The 16,976-nt window shown below is 42.9% G+C and overlaps 1 protein-coding gene across 2 annotated transcripts in view; it reads left to right on the top strand.

Annotated features, from left to right (window-relative positions):
• Positions 1–7,519, top strand: part of GBE1 (1,4-alpha-glucan branching enzyme 1) — a 146,050-nt gene extending 138,531 nt beyond the window's left edge. Inside the window, exon 13 of one of the 2 annotated variants that reach the window (XM_008062489.2) lies at positions 6,830–7,519. In XM_008062489.2, coding sequence (XP_008060680.1) covers positions 6,830–6,886 — 57 coding nt within the window. In that variant the 3' untranslated portion in view covers positions 6,887–7,519. Of the gene's footprint in view, positions 1–5,754; positions 6,204–6,829 lie in introns of those variants that run through there. The other variant, XM_021714712.1, reaches the window with a different exon arrangement.
• Positions 7,520–16,976: the final 9,457 nt, after the last annotated feature.

The following is a 16,976-nucleotide window of genomic DNA, read 5'->3' as shown; positions in this document are numbered from 1 at the left end:
AACCATGGTATGAAATCAACAAAATGAGCAGGATGACAGGGACAGGTTGTTGAATTACAGGCCGTGAGGAGATTGCCATGGCCACAGGAGACTTGGGTGTGCCTGTGTTTGTTTGTGGGTGGGTGTGTGCTGATGGTATTGACATAGCTTTAGACACATTTGGATAGAGACCTTTGTATCTTCCCAAGAGGGCTCAAAGTTGCTGTCAGATTCTTTCTTCACAGCATTATTACTGTAGTCTATCTGAACATTCCATTCTGACATGTAGGATAAGACTTTCAGAAGTCAGAAGATTACCTTAAAGGTCTGAAATGACCAAAAGTGTCAAAGAACCCTGGGGGTTCAGGTAAGATCATTCAGCCCACCGGAGGAGTCAGAGAGAGGCAGTAACTGACCGGTGAAACGGGACTGTAATCGGCTGAGCTAGACTGAGAGGGGTTTGTAAGATGTAGACAGCAACATTCCTATGTGGCCAAATCTCCTGAATGCCTGTGCATCCCAGCAGGGTTCTGTCATGGTATTGTAAAAAGATCTCAAAATGTTGTGACAGAAGACCTGGGATCACACACCTAGGCTGCCATTTATGGGCTAGGAAAACTGGAGATAGTTACTTTTCTTGCCCCTCAGTTTTCCTTATCTGTAAAAGAAGGATTAATAGTAATATCTAGGCCGGGTACAGTGGCTCACACCTGTAATCTCAGCACTTTGGGAGACCTGGGCAGAGCCCAGGAGTTCAAGGCCAGACTAGGCAACATAGCAAGACCTCGTCTGTACAAAAGAAAATCGAAAAATTAGTTGGGCATGGTGGCACATGCTTCTAGTCCTAGCTACTCGGGAGGCTGAGAGGTGAGGATCACTAGAGGCCAGGAAGCCGAGACTGCAGTGAGCCGTGACCATGCCACTGCACTCCAGCCAGGGCCACAGAGTGAGACTTTGACTGAATAATAATGATAATGTTAGCAATCATTATAATATCTTCCCTACGGCATGAGGTTCTTAGGCATCATAAGCTCATTAACATAGCCAAGCATTTCAGAAACTGCAAAATGCTATTGCACATGTGTTTTAAAGCTATCATTGTCATGGCTAGTCAATGATTATTTAGTATTTTAAACATGTCACACACGTTTAAGAATACCCTCTCCCAACCTTGGGGAAATTATAGTCTTAAGTGAGGGCTCATCATTTTGGGGGTGGGTAGAAAATATCTTGGCAGCCTTTCGGTTTTATAAGAGCAGAGATATTCTGTCACAATTAAAACAAGTCAATGAACCAGTGGCAGCAGCAGTCAGGAGATTACTTTTCAAGCCCTAATTGAATCGATCTCGCAAATATGGAACATGCAGTTCTAAATTAGCAGGGAGAATGAAGAGTATCTCATAAGTCTCAGTAATACATAGAGGATTCAGCACTGCAAGGGTATGAGACAGGAAAGAGCCCAGCCACTGCCTTAAATGGAATTCCAGTCCAACTTGGTCAGGGAGAAGACGGCTAGGCCTTTATTCTGGCAGCTGTGTCTTGTTTTCAATGACAGGTGCTTCAGCAATGACTCATGTAAGTCAGTCCTTAGGTTCCAGGTGAAATGATCACCGGTCTTAATGTCAGAACCAGGGGGCCTAAGTGGACCAGTAAAATACAGAAAATCCAAGAAAACAGGTGACCTTCTCGCCAGATGTATTCTGTGAAGAGCCAGTGGGAAGGAAAAAAAATCACATGAATAATTGTTCCTGTGATAAGAATGCCTCATTGCAGTAGAATTCTCTATCAGACTGCATCCTGTCTCCTGGGACCCAGTCCAGCTTGTCTGAACAGGACCTTAAGCTAGTTGGGTCTCGTTCCACTCCGGGGAGACCACTCCCGCCTCCCGGACTCCTGGAATGAAGGGAGGGCCAGATAGAACTCTACCTCTTCCGTGAAATTTCTGCCCGTCACCACTAGGACACAGCATTTACTAAAGCTTAATTTGCAAGCTCAGTAATCCAAAGGCTCTGCTGAATGAGTGACAAGTCTGTTTTCAAAGATAGCAACAAACAGAGCGGGAAGGAATCTTAAAATAGCCACATGTGCCACAGCCTTAGCGGGTAGCGCCAGCACCAGGTCCGAGCTGGGCAGTGGAGACTGGAGGCCAGGGGACAGCTGCCTGTGGGCACCGTGGAGGCCTGTCTGCTTGGGCCAGGGGATTTCACACGTGCTGGCAGCCATAGGGCAGCACTCCCCAGTCTGCGTTTACTGGCAGTTGCTGGAAACCGCATTTAGCCTCATCAGGTCTCTAGATTTTGGCCCCTGATACAGGAACTTCTGTATTTGCCTGCATGTCCCTGGGTGTGCTGGAGGCAGGGACCTTCCTCTCTCTCCTCGGGCTCGTAAATGCTAACTCCATGGCACAGATGAGAGAAGACAGATGGTGGTGCCCTGGATGATGAGGCGATGCGATTCCTCCACCATGGCAGAAACGGTGTCAGCGATGAAGATGGGGAGAAAGCGGTAATGGCATTGCCAGTGAGGTCACTCTCCAATAAGCAGTGGATCTGTTTACACCCCTGCTGAGGGTTGAAGGGCATGAGGAGATTTTCAGTTTACAGGCTGGACATCGATGTGCCTTTTTTATCGTCCCTCAGTCGTACGTGTTCGAAATGCAGCTTGAAAGTTGGAAGATGTCTTTTGCTCTTACCAAAATCAAGAAAACGTTTCATCTTTTCAGACCAAAAAGTCCTCGATTCTTAAAGCTTACTTTGTATAAGGTTTCTAAATTAGATGAGGTTGTATACATTTCTATGTTGAAATATTTATCAGCATCACATTTCTTCTAGCCCTCATACAAAATAATGAGAGTAGAATAAGATTTATTTTTCCTTAGAAAATAGCTTATGAACCTAAAGCATGTATGTCACCTTTTATTTTTCAAAATAATTTATAAATTTTATTATGGAAAAAAAAGCATGTGTATGAAGACTGTGAAAGAATTGGATGCCTTTTTCATTGAAAGGTGTTTTCATCCTACTAGATTATATCTTCAAGTGCTATTTCTAACTTAACAATGTCTAAGGAAACTTTTAAACTTAGCCTTTAAAATATGAAGCCATTTTGAAGTGTTATAATGTTTCTCAAATGTTTTCAAACATTTTGTAACTTATTCAATTATAATCCTAGAAGAAAGTAACTCTTTGCTCAGATGACATAACAGAATAGACCATTGTGTGATCAATTAATTTTTTAGTCCTACTAATGATTAATACAGTAATTTAGTCATTAGTCAAAATCACTGGGTGGATTAGCATGCATTTGAGTCTCTGAATGCATGAATTGGAACACACTATGCTATTATGATTCCTTGTGAAGATTTGACTATGATTATAGCTAGAAAAAATGAAACTCATGGTCGTACATTACATGCTATCTTAGCTACAAAATGTTTATCACTATAAAATGTTTATAGCTTAAAGGCTAATATATGGGCTTAGTAGATATGTTTACCAGCATGCATTTGATATGTAGCATGCATAATAAGTGGTTTCCATATACATGTATGTACATATAAATTGTTTATAGTTAAATAGACTTAAATATTTGTGTTTAAATCTACTTAAATATGTTTATGTTTCCTTTTTCTTGCTATGAATCAAAACTATTTTCTGAATTAAAATGATAAAATGAGAATTACAGAGCCAATACTTAGCACATTTTAGGGACCCCAAATTGTTCATGTCTGTGATTGTCTCATCATGAGGGTGAGCTGTGATTATCTTAAGTCCTTTCGTATAATTGGTAGTCATTTCCTAACCACTAGGAAAATTGATTTACATACTCAGAGCCCTTATAAAGGAGAAAACTCAAACTTCCATAAATAGCCATAGTTAAGAAAAATCACTTGCTCAGGGGAAATTATTTCGTTTTGCCTATACCACAAGAGCTCTGGTGCAACGTACACACACTCTGGTAATTAACACTGCAGTAAAAAATATAATTATACAATAGTCCTGTTAATGATATTATACAATTACCAACTGAAGCCTTTGAGCAGATAGTAATAAGAGGTCTCTAAGTGTGACTAGAATTGTCCTCGTAAAGCTCCTTACATAAAAAGACCACCATCATCTGGTGAGAGTTCTTGCAGGCTCTTTTAAACCATTAAATGCTGACATAGGAGATTCAACACACCTGTTGTAAACCTTCAACTTCTCATGGCATCCTGTTTTAACTCTTCAATTTAGACTAGATAAAATACTCTTCAATTTAGGCTAGATAAATAAAATAAAAGATCAAAGTGAGTAAGACTGTTCGTAAATTATCCGCATCAGTTGTTATTTATGAAATCATGATAAGGTTATGAGCCAGACAGAGGTGATCCCACAATGACAGAAAGTCCAGAAGGGAGATTGACTTGATCTGTCCAGAGCAATCACTGTAACACACACTGAGAGGGACCTGGCAGGATTTGTTCTGGGTGAGATGGATGTGTTTCATTGCACCTTTCTCAGGAGCCTTGGGCTTATCAGAGTCTTTCATATCATATCAGGGAAACCAGTGAACTATTCTACTTATAACCCACTGTCAACTGATTAGTCAAATCTAGTTACTGGGATCCCCAAAACAAAATTCGTAGACTAGACCCCTTAATAAGCTCATGGAAACTCCTTTGGAAGGGCAGGTCATTGTCTTGGTTGGTGCCTTGGGGAAGGAATGGGCTGAATCAGACTGTTGGTTCCTTTTACATCTCCTTTGCTTTGTTCTATGTTCCCTTTGTCTGTAGCCTGAGTCTGGAAAGAATCCATCCTTTAGACTGGATCTGTCTGGATCTTTGATAACAGTTCTGCTTTAGTTATGGATATCTCCAACTTGCTTTTGTTGAACCAATCTCATGACATCTTATAGTCAAGGAGAAAACATTGCGTAGAAGGGGTTACATTAGTAGTTAAATTAATCGTGTTTTAAAAGTTATAAGACACTAGACATGATGTGAAATTATAGGGAAACAGTTTGTGGCATGGACATATGTGGTTTTCCACACTTAATGACTGTAAGGATGTACTATTTATCTTTTTGGAAATACTGGATTCAGATCAGACCATGAGACACTGAGTTACATGGTGACTGTTAGCATTTGTGAAGGTGTTTTTCTCAGACGATTATTATTTTCCTAAACCACTATTTTAACTGAAGATTAGAAAAACTGCTCTCTAGCCATAACATCCAGAATATAAATTTCTTTAAATGTCATTATTTTAAAATGGCTTTAATCTTTGAGGGGTAAAACTAAACAACTGTATTGGCGTGTCTGATTTTGTTAAGAGTTGTAAGAGTTCTGTATTGCATTAACCTTAAGGGAAAACAGTGTGGTCAATTGCAGAGTTGAGATGCATTGGACATACAAGTCTCATTCAATGAAAATCAACTGTCCTTTTATTTTCATTTTTTCCCCACAGCCATGTTTGCACCTTTCATTCTGGTTCTAAACTCAAAAAGCCTTTTTCTTTTCTTAACCATTAGGCAAACTTTCACTCAGAGAGAAAGTGACTGAACACTCATAGTGAAATATCACTGAAGTCAGAAGTGAAGAGAGATTATCACAGTGATGACAGCAATCTCTAATATTATTTTTACTGTTTGTTCTGTTAATAGTTTTTTTTAAAAACGAAGTTCAAATTGGTTCCCAATTTTATAAAAATAGTTTCAGATGCAAGCATGCTAGAGAATATCTTGTTTTAAATATACATATTGATCCACAATGACTTCTCTGTTCATTCCTTCATTCAGTCACCATTGACAGCCGTCTGTTCAGTGGCATCTACTACGAGTTAGATATGAAGGACAGAGACCCTCTGCCCTCGGAAAGCTCATAGACTAGTGGGGAGGATAGATGGCAAGCTTGACAAAAAACCCACAAATTGTGTGAAGTGTTCGGAAAGACACAAGGAAGCCGCTGTGATTGGAAGTGGAGACCTGTCACCTCCGGGGTTGTCGGGGAAAGACTCCCAGAGAGCTGGGGTTTTGCTAGAGAGATAAGGAGTGGCGAGAGCAGAAAGCACCTCACGGGCAAAGGTGCCGAGGAAGGGAGAGTGTGGCGTGTTGCAGGAGCTGATAGTCTGTGTCCGAGCCTGGTGGACGGAACACGTGGGGAGCCCTGAGCTGAGACGGCAGACTGGAGGCCGGCAGCCCCGTCAGGACCCAGAGGCCCTGGAAACATTGCGTAGAAGGGGTTACATTAGTAGGTAAATTAATCGTGTTTTAAACGTTATAAGACACTAGATGCGATGTGAAATTATAGGGAAATAGCTTGTGGCACGGACATACATGGTTTTCCACACGTAATGACTGTAAAGATGTACTATTCATTTTTGGAAATACTGGATTCAGATCAGACCATGAGACACTGAGTTACATGGTGAGAAGCGTCCTCTCTTTAAGGGCAGTAGCAAGTGTTTTCATTAGTTTAAACTGAGGAGGGGCCCCAAATACTCGTAGGAGACCTCATACCACCTTTCCGTCTTTGTTCTTAAAGCGACAGGAGGCACAGTCTTGCTGAAAGCAGAGCTTTGTGGATTGCTCTTCATCTACCTTCCTTGCTCATGTGCTAGTGCCTCAGGTGGCCTAGGAGGGCCAGGGAGGTCACTGAGGCCACGGCTGTGGCTTTGGGACTTGCCTGGCGCCTCTGGGGGCGGCTGCCAGAAGAGACCCTTCTGGTGCCACCGGAACCCTGGGCAGGTGGAGTGCAGCCCTCTCAGAGCCCAGAGCCATAGGCTAGCCCTCGCATCAGCCTGTGTTGCTTGGACATGATGGCAGCGGGTTCGGTGTTCTTCCCCTGTGCACTGACCTGAATGTGTTGACCTAGGTGTACATTCCGAGCCGAGTGGCCCTCATCCTGCAAAACGTGGATCCGCCCAACTGAAGACGCCTGGCCTCCGCCCCGCAGATTGGACGTGTGTGTGGTGTCCCGGCTATCACTGTCGCACAGCTTGTAGTGTGTAAGCTTTGCAAAATGCAGCTGTCTAGCCACAGCGTCAGATGTTTGAAATTCACTGTTGACATATGCAAGCATATCAGACTTTTCTTTAAGATGGGGGAGCATGTTTAAAATGTTGGGGATTCTAGACCGTGTTTGCAAGTCACCTGAGCAGCTGGGATTCTCAAATGGAAGTGTCAATGTACAAGGGGGACCCGAGAAAAACCAGAATTATTTTTTGGATAGTGGGCCCAGGCTTCCCCTGCTAGGTGAGTGTTCTAGGAACCCATCGGCATCAGCGTGCCAGCTAGCATTTTTGCAGTAGGCTACGTTTGGCTTCAGTGATTTTTTGTTTTGTTTTTGAGATTCTTTCAACGCATTTGCCCATTTCAGGATGGGTGAATTATGGGTGTACCTGCCCACACGATGGTGAGTGTTCAGCAGTTTTTGAACAAAAACAGCATGACCCCATACCCTCTCTCTTCAGCCTGTCTCACCCCCAGCCATTTTTGTTTGTTTGCTTCCCTGGATGAAATAAGTCCCCAGGGGGAAATGTTTTGCCATTGTGGAAGAGGTGGGAAAAAAAAAAAAGAAAAGAAATGGCAGAAACACTAAAAGGCATCAAAATTGACAAGTTCAAAAACTGTTTTGAGCAGTAGAAAAAGCATCTCGATGGGGGTTTACATCAAGCAGAGAGGACTTTGAAAGTGACTAAAGTTTAAACATGTAATAACAAATACATAATTTTTATAAATACCAAGTTTTGGAGGGTCCCCCTCATGTCTCTAAAACATTTTACTTTCTTGGTTAATTATTTGGGTTTTTTTAAATTCAAACTTGCATCACTTTCCATGTTTAAGCTGTTCTGTTAAATGTATACAGTATTTTTTTAAATGGATATTTGGTGGCCTTATTTGTTCGAATACTGTTTAGTCTGATTTATGAGGTACCGAGATGGTCTCTGTTTCTTCAATTGTGTTTAGAAATACTGTAATAAATATATAGTAGTAATATAAAAGTAAGAATGGTATCAAAGATAATATAAAAGCCGTCACTCACCCAACGCCTCGTTTCTCATACATTTATTTTATCTTGTGATGTCTTGTTCACTTAGTGTCTTGGGTGGGTGCTGATAGCTCAGTCTTTCTGAAGGCCTGAAATGGCAATTGATTGTAGCATTTCAGAAAATGTCTTTCATTTCAATCAATAAAAAAAAGTTTGCTAATTTTTTTTTTTTTTACTGTATTATTACAGAGATCAATTTGGAACGAATATTAACTTGCACATTCAATTCTGATACTTTCTCCACGTATATTCACATGAGCTTGAGGGACTAGGAGACACGGAGATTCACCATTTTTCTTTAGGTACCATTTTTGTAGCTTGAAACTACACTAACCAAGGCAGATATCTAAGCTACTCTTGCGCTGTGAGCTTGAACACTCTGAAAGGATTAACTAAGGATCTCAGTTCAGTGGGAAGCCGCCTCACGAATTTGCCTCTTGGTTAATTAAATAGTGGGCCACAGGTCTAAAATCAGTGATATGCAATTTATTCATAACAGAGGAATTATGATGCACTTATGAGACAGAAAGTATCTGGCACCTTTTTAAAGACCTAATTTTTTCCTTTATATTAATACTGACTGTGTTTTTGATGTTAGTCTGATTATTCATGATCACTTAGAAGTACTTGGAAGTCTTCCATTAAAAGCTCACTCACTAATGCGAGAGATGAGCTCAGAGACTTACTTTTATAGCTATATCTATGCTGTATATTAAGCACCGTTCTTAAATTTTTTTGAGTGAAACCCTGTGTCTAGGTCTGAAATGTGTTATTTAACTTCTAAATAGAGCGGTAATGTGATTTTTTTGAAAGAAGCAGCAGTGTCTACTGAGGATGATGCTTGCTGGGAAAAATTCCTGACAACCGTGTGGGGTGGGTTCCCATTCCACGAACTCTATCATATCTCAGAACGGCCAGGATCAGTATGTTACACTTGTCATTGATCACACAGCATGCACCCATGATGGGTCACGATCTAGTTTATTATTCTTTAACCTCGCATATGTTATGTAGGAAGAGACATGCTATTTCTGTACCAGGGATAATTTTTTAAATTACAAGAAGTTACTTTATACCTAGAACCCATGCACTTTTCTTTTTTGGGGGGGGGTAGTTAAAATGTAATATTTTATTTAATTGCTCAAATTGTTCCAGCTTTGGCCTCCTGAGATGCTTATATATTACATTGCCCCAGTCTTTGAATTATCCATTTCTCCACAGAGCACTGACTTCTTTATATTGAAGTATGATATCAGAAACCTAGATCTTGGCCCTAGATGGTTTTTTTTCCTACCGGGGTATCATTGCTTCTCTGCCCTCTCAGCTGACAGGACAAGAAAATATATGTATATCATGCTCTTTTCATTTTTACCTCTGTGACAACATTTAAAAGACCGGCGTCCATGTTGTGGTATATTTTCACTATACTGATTGACTTTGCTAACGTGTTCTTTAGGTTTTGCAGTTTGAGGTTAGAATTTAACAAGGGAATGAAAGTAAATTGCTCTTGTTCAGGATTTCCTCCCCCCGGAAAAGCAGTAAATGCATGATGCTTGGTGGGAATTATAAACACACATGCAATCAAGTAAAATGTTAAGAGTCCAAAGTGGAATGTTTTGTCGTTGTCGCTGTTGTTTTCTACCTATCCCCCATAGACAGACTTTACAGAACATTCTGGGACTCTGTTTCACTGGCGGACTTTTCATGTTAGTACCAGTGTCATCCTCATTGCTACGTCATCTTACAGGAAGTCCTTTATTGGCTGATTGTTTTCACAGTCACAACAGAGAGGTACAAAACCTTCCCCTTTGCATTTCATGTTAATACTTTTTCTCTGATGTGTTTGTTGCCAACGTCAGAAATGAGAGTGGCCCGTCTTTATTGACTTTTTAGAATAAATATTCTTGCTGTTGTGATTTTTTCATGTTTTAGAAAATACACATGACTGCAGATTTCCTTGTGTCATCTAATATGAGCAAGTGGGTGCTCGTCTTTTCTCTATTAGCCAAAAAACAGGATTTATCTCTAACGCTAGTGATGCTTGATGCTTGAATATTACTCTATTCAGAAAATCCCACCGTTGATAATAACCAAAAATCGAATTGTAAGCGTTTATCCTGGAATTTTCCCACTCCACACCCCCAGACTCTGAGGGGCAACTCCTCTCCTGTCTCCATTTCTATGAATTGTATGTTTCTCACTTTGCTCTGTTCCTAGCTGATGTATTTAATCATCTCTAACAGAAAATGAGGGATTTGGCCCCAATGTTCCTCAAGTTCAAAAAGGAACCAGAGACAATAAATGGACATTTCTTATGGCAACTATAAGAGAATGTGAGTGTTTTTTTCTCTGACTCAGGCAGTGTCTGTCTAGCGTTTGTCAACATTGGGGTGACAGCCATCGCTGTGTGGGATCGTGCAGGGGTCTGTCCGAGGGAGAAGCCTGTTCTTCCCCTAATGCAGAAGAGAGCACAGACAGGTTTGGGAGGTGCTAAAGAGTAAAGTGTTTCCCTCTCAAGTCTAGCTTTCCGCTTCAGGGCAGATATCTTTCCACTGTCTCTGGTTCCGCAGCCATTGAGTCTGGAGATAAAAGCCACACCCAGTGGCAGCCCTGTCCCTCATTTAGAATGAACTGGAGCAGACACACCCCATGGAATCCAAGACAGCGAAGCAACTTTCTGGCTGACCTTGTGCCTCTCTGGCTATTTCTTTCTGCCGCTCTGAGCCGTGCCCTGAGCTTGGGCCCTTTGGAGTGGTGGGTTCCATCTGCCTGTCTCTTCCTTATAACGGGATGAGCATTCAGCTCTGGACTTTGCTGGGTAGAATATTCTGATGAAAGAAAACAGTATAGCAATGTCATGTCCTTTATGCGGTGGAGTTCATTTATCATTCACAAAGTGTTAGAATAGAAATGTAGATAAATTTTCTCACTAAAGCCAGCCTTCAGGGGGAAAGAAAATCAAATGAACTCCCTACTAATTTTTCTGCTCTATTATCTTATTAATGGTGATTTGTAGAGAATTGCAGAGAAACATTCAGACTTTAGGGCAGAATTTCTTAATTGGTAGTGTGAGGAATTACGACACAGTAGTTGTGCGTGTTTTTGTCTCTATAATTTAAAATGTTACATCTGGATTTTCACTCTTGGCGAAAGCCGTGCAGAGAAAGCAATGTTTGTGTATGTGGGAAAAAAATGTATTGGGAGATAGATTTGCCTTTGCTAAAGGGCATGCTATTCAGACATTTATTTATGACCCGCAATTTTTCTTGTCATTTCTGCTGGGACAGAGAGAGATGTTTGACCCTCCTCTGTGCTGTGTAGACCATTTTACCCAGAAGTCTGCATTTTACAAGAATAGCATGCTCTAGTGCTCAGGACACCTGGTTTCCAGTCCCAGCTCTTCCCTCCCTGTGCCTCATTTTAGAAAACTCTGGGTGACTGTTCCTCCCCAGGGATCCCAGGAAATTCCAGTGAAGGATGGGGGAAGGGAGCATGGCCCTCGGTTCTATAAATGCTGTTCCTTGCTCAGTCGCTACTTGGATGGGGAGTCGGCCACTGGAGATGGCGACATCATCCAAATGTGTTGTCAGGGACACGCTGTCACCACCAGCTGTCTGTCCCTTGGGGTTTCAGCATCTCCCAGGCAGGGAGGTGTGAGCTGCTTTGCAGAGAAGGAGGCTTGCCCCCACAGGGGGAGCTCCGCCCTGCCAGTCCCCCTCTGATGCTCGTGGATGTTCAGTGAACTCCTCTCTCCGTGGCCTGCGTGGTGCTCCTCCGTGCTTCAACCTCTCTCTTGTCCTGCACGTGTATGACCCAGCCTGGTGAACGGCAGCAGGCGGCCTCTTGATGGTACCCAGTAGGGCAGTGTGAACCCTGCGTGCCAAGCGACACAGTCGCAAAGGCCCGCGTGGCAGTCCGCGTGGAAGTCTCCGGTCCTTCCCCTCGTCCCATCTGTGCACAGTCTTCGATAGATCATGGCAGAAGGAGTCAATGACAGGAGACTGCAGGATTGCAAAAGAAGCTCACCCTTACAGCTGGTCAGGCTCACTCATAAGCAGACCCTGTACATTTGTCATAATACCGTATAAGCAAGGCATTGGCAGTAGCAGGACGCTGCTGGTGGTTGGGAGGCCCATAGCATCAATAAGGGCACCTGATCTCAACCCAGGTGAGGTGGGGACCAAGCTTCACCTGTTCGATGACCACTTATAAACCTAATCCTGAATCATACCCCATATCTTTAAAAAGTAAAGGCTGGGCTCGGTGGCTCAACCTGTAATCCCAGCACTTTGAGAGGCCAAGGTAAGTAGATTGCCTGAGCCAGCAGGTTCGAGAACAACCCAGGCTAGTTGGCGAGACCTCATCTCGACGATAATCAAAAATTAGCCTGATGTGGTAGTGCGTGCCTGTAGTTCCGGCTACTTGGAAGGCTGAGGCGGAAGGATCGCCGGAGCCCAGCAGGTCGACACTGGGGTGGCCGTGAATGTGCCACTGCGCTCCAGCCTGGGCAACAGAGTGAGACTCCAACTCAAAAAAATAAATAAAACATCAGAAACACACTTCATTAAATACATAATTGCACAATTCGGTATTAATGTCTTGAAGCTGGGGGAACGAGATCAACCATTGTCCTGGAACTAGAACAGTTGTCTGGAAGTGACCGTAAGGCAACACAAAGAAAATCCGCACAGTCATCACTCCAAATGCTTGGCCACACAAGGATATGAATTAAATGGGTAAGTGTCCAGATTGTGTGTGCATACTGGTCTAAGGTGACAAAGGAAATAGAAAGCTGTCAACATGTGAATAAACCCATCCAACATACACGTACTCACAACATAAATATGAATGTGTGAACACACAAAGACATCCATGTGCAAGGTGTAAGTCAACTGGAAAGACACAAGTTCATGGACTTCCATATTTCTCTTGAACTAACGAATCACTTGATCTCTGTTTGTGGTAGATTAGATTTTAGGCGTTTTTCTTGTTATATTGCAAATATCAAATCCAAACAAGTGATTTTATTCGGACATAAAGAAGTTTTCAGATCTGTGCAATAAAATGCAGTATATATGTTTCAAATACTTTAGATAATCTCTCACTTCAAAGTACTTAGCTATAAGTCTTTTTATTTTTCCTATAGAAAGAGAGGACGTGAAATGATTTTATTACTTCTGTATCAGTGTCCAGTAGGGATTCTCATCAGCTGTTGTGTATCACTTTCCATTCACTCCAGTCACAAATGATGAAAAACATTGCACACACAAAGGCCTTCAGCCGTGCTGTCGCTTAATGATTAAAACCGATCACGTGATATAGAGCCCCCCACCCTCGTACACACACAGAGGCACTCTTCCTCTCTATTCTTCTATCGTAGGTGGGTGGGCTTCCTCCTGTAGGACTTGTCTATATAGAAAACGCCACAGAATACCTACTTCTTACTAGGCAGCTAGATGTATTTTTCAAGATGTCCCAGATTAGCTCCTATGGATTGAGTAGTCTTCTTGTTCCATGTCTGCGTTGAGCATTTTGTGCACATTTTCAGTCTTAAACCCTGAAAAATGATTATTATTGCCCCTGTGTAAGGTGAGGCTGCGAGTGTCCTAAATGTTCTCAGCCGTGTTCTGTTCCACGTGTACAGTGGATCATCAGAGGTGTAGGTCAGGGTCAAAGGCTGGCTCTCCTTGGTACTTGTTTGGCTTCAATTAAATCTGAATGTCTTTGGTCGGGGAGGAGATGGTATTTGAAGTCCAACTGGAGGGTGCACTGCCCAGCTCCCTTATGAGGTAGTGACGGCTGAACCTAACTTGAAGGAGGAAATTGAACTTGAGGGAGGAACTTGAACTTGAGGGAGGAACTTGACTAAGAGCTTATACCAGAGCCAACCTTTTTTTTGTAAGAAGTTTTATTTTGTTTTATTTTTAAAGACATGGTCTCACTATGTTGCCCAGTCTGGAGTACAGCGTTATGATCATGGCTCACAACAGCCTTGAACTTCTGGGCTCAAGTAAACCTCTCGCCCCAGCTCCCAAAGTGCTAGGACTACAAGTGTGTAGCACTATGCCTAACTAATTTTCTAAAAATGTTTTGTTTTTTGTTGTTGATTTTTGTTGGTTTTTTTTTTTTTTTTGAGTTAGAGTCTCACTCTGTTGCCCAGACTGGAGTGCAGCGGCCGCTCCCGGCCACCGCAGCCTCGACCCGCTGGGTTCCGGCAATCCTTCCGCCTCAGCCTTCCGAGTAACCAGAATTACAGGCATGCGCTACCATGGCTGGTTGATTTTTGATTTATTGTAGTGATGAGGTCTCACCAAGTTGCCCAGGCGGATCTCGAACCCATGGGCTCAGGCAATCCACTCACCTCAGCCTCCCAAAGGCGCGGGATTACAGGCTGAGCCACCGAGCCCAACTCTAAAAATGTTTTGTAAGGGTCTCACTATGTTGCCCAGGCTGGTCTCGAGCCCCTGGCCTCAGGCAATCCTCCCACCTCGGCCTCCCAAAGTGCTGGGATGACAGAAGTGGGCCACCCCCCGTCTGTGTTTCTTCACCCTTTCCACCCTTGCTCTCACGTGCTCCTGTTTCCTTGCTGGCATCTTGCCGCATCGTGACGATCCTCGGTCGCCTGTCTCCTCAGCAGGTCACTATCCTGCTCTTCAGCACCTGCGTGCTGAGAGCTGGGAATTATCATTCACCTTCTACTTTTGCCATCTTCATGTTTTAGGAAGAAAACTTGTGAATGCTGCTCCTGTCTGGCCTTTATTCCTTTCTTTAAATTTTCCATTCTGGTCATTCAGAAAGAAAGAAGTGATTTATAAGCCAGACACAGAAAGACAAAAATAATCCTGCATGATCTCATTTCTATGTGGAATCTAAAAAGGTTGGAACCACACAAGCGGAGGGCAGAATGGTGGCGTCTGTAGGCTGCGGCGGGGTCTGGAGGGCTAAGGAGATGCTGATCAAAGGTACTGCGTTTTAGCCACGCAGGAAGAGTAAGTTCCGGAGAGCTACATACACCATGCTGACTATAGTTAATAACGATGCACTATATTCTTAAAAATTGCCAAGACAGTAGACCTTCATCACACACAAAAAATGGTTAAGTGTGTGAGGTGATGGGTTCATCAGTTTGCTTGATTGAGTCATTTCACAATTTGTGCATCTATCAAAACATTTCTGGCCAGGCACAGTGGCACACGCCTGTAATCCCAGCACTTTGAGAAGCCAAGGCAAGAGGACTACCTAAGCTCAGGAGTTCGAGACCAGCCCGGGCAGCATGATGAGCCCTCATCTCTACCATAAATCAAAAAGTTAGCCAGGTCTGGTGGCGCACACCTGTAGTTCCAGCTTGGAGAGAGAAAATGGAAGGCTGAGGAGGAAGGATCACCTGAGCCCAGGAGGTTGTGGCTGCAGTGGCTGTGAGCGTGCTACTGCACTCCAGTCTGGGTGGCAGTGAGACTGTGACTCAAAAAAAAAAAAAAAACCCAAAACCCACCACTTCATTGCACGTCGTAAATATACATACAATTTCATCCCATTCCAGAAAACCACTGCCACCAAGTCGCTAGGGTCCCTTTCCATCAACCCCTGGAGGAAAGTGTGAATAAGTAACTGGCATTATGGCTTCCCCAAGTGACACACAGAGGTACCCATCACAGGATACTGTGCTCCATACCTGACCAGACAGAGACATACGACACAGGGAAAATCTGAGAAACTGTCTCCCACAGCCCAGACGAGGCAAAAGAGGCATGAGGACATGTATCCTAGGCCGCATTCTGGAACAAAAAAAGGGACACCCAGGAAAAGCTAGTGAAATTCCAAAATAGATGTGGAGTTCATCATTTGTTTTTTTCAAAAATTGTGAAAAAGAGCAGCTGCCTCAACAGACAGTACTTCTTCACTAGAGAAACACAGAGTAAAATAGATGTCATCCAATGTCCAGGGGGACCAAGCAGGACTGGAAGGAACTGGGCTTGGGAGCCTGGCAGCAGTTTTCTGGAGTGACCAAGATAATGACGGTCAGCTGTCCCTTCACTATCTTCTTCCCTGACCAACAGACAAAGCAAAGTCCCCAGCCCCCACCGCAGCCTATAGATGCCACCATTCCACCCTCTGCTTGTGTAGGTCCAACCTTTTTAGATTCCATATAGAAGTGAGATCATGCAGCACTGTTAGTCTTTCTGTGTCTGGCTTATGCATCACGTTTTTCTTTCTGAATAAATGGAATGGAGAATGTAAGTAAAGGGATAAAGGCAAGATGGGAACAGCATTCACAACTCTTTTTCTAAAAAATGATGGCAAAGTAGACTACACTCAGACACATGGAGGCAAATGTCTAAACTCAGATCTCTTGTTGCTTGGCATGAGATGACTTCCTCTAAGATATTATGCTTCTTAGTTTGGTAATGATTTACAGGTGAATGAATAAAACATTTTGAAACAAAACTTAGGATTTTTGGTAAAATGAATCCATTATTTTACTCACTAGTAATCATATAGACAAAATCATGTAAACACTTGGGCATAAATGTGTGTGCGTGTGTGTGTGTGTGTGTTTGTTTATTTATTTATTTATTTATTTATTTATTTTTGAGTTGGCGTCTCACTCTGTCACCCAGGCTGAAGTGCAGTGACACGCTCATGGCCACCCCAGCATCAACCTGCTGGGCTCTGGTGATCCTTCCACCTCAGCCTTCCAAGTAGTTGGAACTATAGGCGCCTGCTACCACGCCTGGCTAATTTTTGATTTATTGTAGAAACGAGGTCTTGCCAAGTTGTCCAGGCTGGTCTCGAACCCACGGGCTCAGGCAATCCACTTGCCTTGGCCTTCCAAAGTGCTAGAATTACAGCCTGAGCCACTGAGGCATATATTTTTCAGTCATTTATTTTGGAGATACATTACGAAAAAAGATATCTGTAAATGTTCTCCAAAAATTAGGAGCCATGACTACAATCCTCAGCTAGAAGAAAC

The sequence above is a fragment of the Carlito syrichta genome, unplaced genomic scaffold (genome assembly GCF_000164805.1).
Source record: "Carlito syrichta isolate Samal-C Ts95f unplaced genomic scaffold, Tarsius_syrichta-2.0.1 Scaffold305724, whole genome shotgun sequence".
Classification (NCBI taxonomy): domain Eukaryota; kingdom Metazoa; phylum Chordata; class Mammalia; order Primates; family Tarsiidae; genus Carlito; species Carlito syrichta.
Note: the sequence above shows the minus strand (reverse complement) of the source record. Positions and strands in the feature narration are given on the sequence as shown.